This window comes from Bos javanicus, chromosome 12 (assembly GCF_032452875.1).
Source record: "Bos javanicus breed banteng chromosome 12, ARS-OSU_banteng_1.0, whole genome shotgun sequence".
Taxonomy (NCBI): Eukaryota; Metazoa; Chordata; class Mammalia; order Artiodactyla; family Bovidae; genus Bos; species Bos javanicus.
This window is the reverse complement of record NC_083879.1, coordinates 87,351,234-87,357,233: the sequence shown is the minus strand read 5'-3', so window position 1 is coordinate 87,357,233 and position 6,000 is coordinate 87,351,234. Positions and strand designations below refer to the sequence as shown.

The following is a 6,000-nucleotide window of genomic DNA, read 5'->3' as shown; positions in this document are numbered from 1 at the left end:
TAACAGTGAGTTATAAACAAGAGAGAGTACAGGTGTTTTCTGTGAGTCCTCACTTTTCCCTTTGATCCCTCTTTGTCTTCTTGTCTCTTACAATCACAGGTATAAGGGGACAGCTTCTAGTTTAGGAGAGAAGGATCAATCCCTTTGAGCAGAACACAGATCTGAGGAGGCGCGGTACTTGCACGGTCTATGGGGGTGAGTCTTCTCAGAGAAGGAGTCAAGAAAGGACGCTGTACGCATCTCTGTGCTTCTTGGATGGAAAGTGAGGTGCTCAACAATATCCGGCCCCACTGATGTGGGAACCCCTGCGTCTCTGTAAACTTATTTCTGACTCTTTGAGCACATGTGTCTCAGAGCATACATATCTTCTCAGACCCTCTGATGAACTGCCAACTTCTTGCTCCTCTGATCTGATTAAAGTGGTTTCATCAATATGGCAAACCAAACTGTTGCTCTGCAGCCCGTCCAGATCTCTTTGGGCTGTGTTACAACAGAGAGCAGGAAAGCCTGAGGATACAGAGACATTCCAGGGTGCGCTAGAGTCTGTGCCATGTGATATAACCTGCTTCTGATTCTCCCCCTTGTTTGGGGTCAGAAGAGGGCATCCCCAGCCCCGTGGCCACGCACCACAGTTCAGAGGTCTGCTGTGCACCACCTCTGGCCCAGCAGCTGCAACCATGTCATCATCATTTTCTGATCTCCCATCTTGGCCTTCCTTGCTGGGATGGCTCTTAACCCGCACAACAAGGAACCAAGGTGGGTGCTCTGACAACCATCACAAACGTGCCTACAAGTCCCTCACCTGTAGTGCGGGGAAATGATCGCCTGGCGGGCTTGCTGTGAGCTGCTCCTGGCCCCAGGCTCCATGTTTTCCTGGGCCTCACAGGTTTCACTCTAACAGGGGCATGACAATCCTTCAACTCAGAACCCAGCTCAGCAGCTCTTCAAACGTCTAGGTGTTTGCCTCTCCAAGTGGAATTACCTGCGTAAATGGCCACAGGTCCCTCTGGGGGAGGTCCCGGGGGATGTAGTCCTCTCCTCCAGTCGGCAGTCCCTGGGATGAGAACTGGCTCACGCCTGGAAACTGGGTAAGGGACTGTGACATTCTATTGAAGCAACTTTCTTGGGCCCTTGAGCCCTGTCTTCAACTTTCTTTGGTTGCATAAACTGAGTAGTTCTCCTGCTGGCTGGCTTCTGTCCTGCCCCTGATGCCATGTTCGACTGACCATCACTGTAGCTTTTCCAGCTCAGCACATCAGGGCTGCCACTGCAGTCTTGCTGCACAGGAACTACTCCCAGTTACTTCTGAAGTTAAACGTCACCATCTGGCCTCTATCATGTCACCACCTCGTCATGCTCACTGCTATTAGGGAGCCCAGTGCTCCCTGTAACCACGTCTCCGCCCTCCTCAGTCCTGCACAGCCAGCACGTCCCTCATCACGTTTGGAAATGGAGCGTCTCCTGGGCTTTCTAGGCACTGACTAGGTTTCCTGGGCTCCTGGAGCTTATTTCCTCTCCTGTTTCATGGCTCTGAGCACTGGGATGCTGTCCTCAGCTGTCTGCCACAACCACTGGGCATTTCCACTTCAATTCATGTGGGATGCTGCTTTTTACAAGCTTCCAAAGGCCCTACGAAGGGTCTGGAGTTCCAGCCCGGGTGCTGAATCCTGTATCATGGTTCAATGACGCTGTGTCAGGGGACTCTAACCTGGTCCCCCGTGATGGCAGTCCTCTCCTGGGTCCAGCGTTCTTTGGCTCTGCTCCTGATTTTGCTCCCCCGGTCCCTCCAGCACGTTTTCCATGTTTGCAGATCCAGCACTTCCCCAGCTGGGAGATGCTGCTGTGCTGGGGAGTGGAGATGGACGCAGAGCACAGGCACCCTCCCACAATCATCTGTAAGCACAGAGGGCGTGTTTGCCTGTGACAGGGGAAGGGGCACACCTCTTCAAGTGCAAAAGATTTAGGGAGGCTGGGATTCAAGGTTCTGAGTGCATTAATCCAGATGACACTCCCCCAAACCTCTGGGTCACAGCAACCTTCCTTGGGCTGGGCCTGCAGGCGGCCCTGGAGCACTCTGACTTTTGTTATTAAGTCCTCACTCTGATCCACAGCTTTTTTGGTTCTCTGGCTGTAGGAGAGTTATATGGTGACAAAGAAACCTTTTTGTCACATTTTCCTTAAATAGGTGATCTTCTCATTGCCTCGCCCTCAGCAAGAACCCTCTGGTTCCAAAGCCAGGTGAATCCTGCTTTTCCCAACCTCCCTAGTGCCTGAAATGCTGCACTGCACTGCGTCCCCATGCTCAGCTTGGATGCAGTCACTGGCAGGTAGGGGGCTCCCAGCTCTCAAACCCCATCACAGAGGCCACTCCTAGAACACTCCTGGCCCCAACTGTCTTATGCTGGTTTCTCTGGAAACAGACTCTGAAGCAGAGATCGGAGTGTGAAGGCCTTTTTTGGAAGTGTTCTCAGAAGGGGAGTCCTGAGAGGGAGTGAGGGAAGGAAGACTGCATTGGGGAGCAGCTGGTCAACAAGGCATCTGCTCCCAGGGCTCAAGCAGATCCTCTGAGAAACTTGGGAGCTGGGGGTGCTTTCCAGTTCCCCAGATGGAGGCAAATCCCTCCCAGTTCAGATCAAAGGAAGGCTGGCTTACTGCAGGAGCCCCCGAGGTCTGGAGTAGGGTGCAGCAGCTCTCACTGGGGCTTGGACAAGGGAGGGGCTGCTGCCCTAACCTTCCTGTTAAACCCCAGTAAACACCTTCTGTGAAGGTCTTGAGCAGATAAACTCCAGCAGATGACTGAGGACCTGGAAGGAGGCTCAAGTAGTCTGGGTAAAGAGGATCATTAACTTTTCTCAACACATACGTCAACATTTCTTTAAGGAAGTGAGGAAAAGTAACGAAGAGAACAGGCCTCTCTATTTATTATGCTTGTATTCTGGGATGTGTGTGTGTGTGTGTGTGTGTGTGTGTGTGTGTGTGTGCTTGTGTGGTGCTGCGGGCTCTGAAGCCAGAGGAGGGGAAGAGGACGTGAAGTCAGTAGACACAGAAAATGCTCTGAGGATGGTAGCCTGGGGGCAGGGAAGACAGACAGGAGTGCACTTGACCTTGTGAGAAGCTAGGAGCTAAGGGTGGCCCGAGGCCCGGGACGGGCAGGTTGGCAGCTGGAGGGATTGGTTCTCACCAGGACTGCCCGCTCCTCCAGATCCCAGGTCGCCTGCAGTGCCTACTCTGAGAGGGCTGAGTTGGGCCGCGGAATTCTTTTCCTTTTCCATCTTTAGGTTTGCGTTTCTTAAATCCCTGTGCATGTGTCTTCCCTCCCACGCCCCTGACTGGTCCCCACACCCAGCAACACTCGCCGCCCCCCGCACACCCGGCTGCTCGGCCTGTTTCCCCTGCAGCAACCAGCCCGGTCGCCCCTCCGGCTGCTTCCCACTGCACCCCCGTCCTGCTCTCGCCGCCGGCCTGGACCCCGCACTCCCCGCCGGTTCCTCTCTGCCCCGCCAGGAGTCCGGTGCTGTTCCTAGGATGCTTCGCGGATACAGAACCAGCCCCTCGGGCCTGGGGTGTGGGCGGAGCCTCCCCGCCCCTCCTTCTTGCCCTCAACCAATGAGCGGCTGGGATCGCTCCGTTGGCCGGACGGTGACGCCTCCGCCCCGCGGCGGGCTTTGGGCGACCGGGGCAGGGGGCGTGGCCTCTCCGCCCCCCGCTTGCGTCCCCGGCCAATGGGCGGCGTGTGGGCGGAGTCGGAGGCGGAGCTCAGCGGGCGCGCGGGCGCGGGGTCCAGCCCGGAGCGCGGGGACTGCGCCGCCGCTCGGGCTCCGGCTGCTCCGCGGGACTCGGCTCGCGGATCCCGGCGGACCCAGCATGGCGGTGGAGGAAGAGGGGCTCCGGGTCTTCCAGAGCGTGAAGATCAAGATCGGTGAGCTCCCAGGAGCAGGCGGGGCGGCGGAGTCTTCGGGGGGCTCGCGGCGGCGCCCCCGGTCCCCAACCCCTTCTCTGGGGTTCACGGCACTGGCGCCTCCCAGCGATGCGCGCTCCCCGGTTGCGGCCCCCTCCTCACCCCGGGAGAGCTTAGCCGCGGCCCCCTCCCCAGCACCAGAGACGCCCAGCGGCGGCCCTCTCCCCGCCTGCCCCGAGGGCGGGCTGGGCCGAGGGGGCCGGTGGCCCTGGGGGACGCAGCTCCCCGCCGCTGGCGTCCCCTAGTCCCCGGAGGCAGGGTCGACTGCAGCCGGGGGAGGTGCTCCGCCGGACTTGGGTCTGGTCCCCAGGGACTGCGTATCTGCGTGTGCACGAGCGCGCGCATGGGGGCTCTCCGGATGCGAGAATTTTAGGTGCCAGAAACACCCAGCTTGGGGTTCCGCGCCTCGCTTAGTGCGGCACCCAGACACTTCCTTTGCTGGGGACGTGGGAGCTCTTGCACCTTCCCTCCGGGGCGAGGGGCCGAGCGGGTGGCTGTGTAGGTGGATGTGTCTGTGTGTGTCTGCCTGTGACTGTGTGCCGGCGCTCTGGCCCAGGGCTCTCTCAGGGCAGGGCGCCAGGACAGCCACCCCCTCCCCCTTCCATTGAGAACTGGCGGAGGGAGCTCTTGGCCACCAGGGCCTGCCATTCAGGTCGTGTCCCCAGAGCCGCCTGCCGCTCTCACTGGATCCAGGAGCTGGGGGAGGGGCTGGGAGGCTGTGTCTGGACTTCCTGGGTTTATGTGGAGAGACTTGCTTTTTCCCACTTCTGACTGGGAAGGGTGATGTACAAGTTCTCCAAAAACAAGACCAGGGCCTGGAGTGACCGTTACCCGTCACTGTCATTGGCGTGCCGGCTGAGAGGACAGCTCCCGCTGGAGAGGGCTTCTAAGGCCTGCGAGAGTTGCCCTCTCAGGGTCCTTCTTGCTCACTGAACCCCCGGGTCCTCCACGTTCCCATGTGAAAAAGGGCCTCTGGGAACCATGCCAGGCCCCCAATGACTTCTGGAGTGTCAGTTGTTGATGACATCTGATGCTGCTTAGGAATTCCAGCCACCCCAAATCAGCGTGTTGTTTCCTGTCTGCTTTATTTTGGTTTATGGATCATCGCTGAGACGCTGTTGATATTTGGCTCAGAAGCACTGCAGATAGGATGGGGCCGCACCTCAGCCCTGAGGAGATTGCCTGCAGAGGGTTTCTCTTGTTTACTTGGTTGGAATCTGCTGTCACTTTCTGCCGAGAGGTTCAGCAGGGCCCTCCACCTGAAGTGAGGCGGGGAAAGTGCCTCTCAGCCCCAGGGCCAGTGAGCATGAAGGGGATTCACATCAGAGGCCTTGAGCTGCTTCCTTAATCAGGGGACAGGAAGGGGTGGGGCATGGCCACAGGGGTGTGCCAAGCTTCTGGGTGCAGCAGGCATGAGGGGGTCTGGGGACTTCGGAGTTCGAGCCCCGCACAGCCAGCTTGGACTTGTGTCAGGAAGCCGAGAAAATTGATTTCTTTCCAGAGTGGCCCAGTCCAAGAAGCAGAGGGCGAGGAGGTCCCCACAGGTCCAGGAGAGGAACTCTGCTGGCCTGGCAGGACTCCCTCAGGGAGGCTCTGGACCCACACAGATGGGCCGGGCCTGGAGGAAAAGGGCTTGGAGATGCTGCTTGGTTAGGCTTTCTCTCTTTTGTGTGTATCGCTTTAAACAAGTGAGAGGAGCGCCCGGCTCAGTGGGGGATTAGTGCAGCCACTGAACATCTGCTGCTCCAGCCCCGCGTGGGGACGGGTATTATTAGAGCCGTTGGAGACCCCCACCCTGATGTTTGGGGACTGCAGCAGAGAGGATGAGCAGAAACGCCTGTCTACAGTGGTCCAGCTCCCTGGGCATGGTTTCAGCTCTCAGAAGACCCTGTCTTCTTCCGTCTTTGAGGGTCTTCACCCGCTGTGCGGGGCTATCCCATCTTTGTCGCTGGGGCTTGGAGGGAGCAAGGGCCTCTGCAAAGCACAGGTAGGGCCTCCTCCTGTGCTGGAGCAAAGAGGCGGTCTGGGCCTTGCTGCTGACT

The 6,000-nt window shown here is 58.4% G+C and overlaps 1 protein-coding gene across 1 annotated transcript in view; it reads left to right on the top strand.

Moving 5' to 3' along the window:
• The first annotated feature begins 3,752 nt into the window (after positions 1–3,752).
• The window catches only part of RASA3 (RAS p21 protein activator 3), a 79,812-nt gene continuing 77,564 nt past the window's right edge, over positions 3,753–6,000 (top strand). Inside the window, exon 1 of the mRNA XM_061435478.1 lies at positions 3,753–3,919. Coding sequence (XP_061291462.1) covers positions 3,865–3,919 — 55 coding nt within the window. The 5' untranslated portion in view covers positions 3,753–3,864. The remainder of the gene's footprint in view (positions 3,920–6,000) is intronic.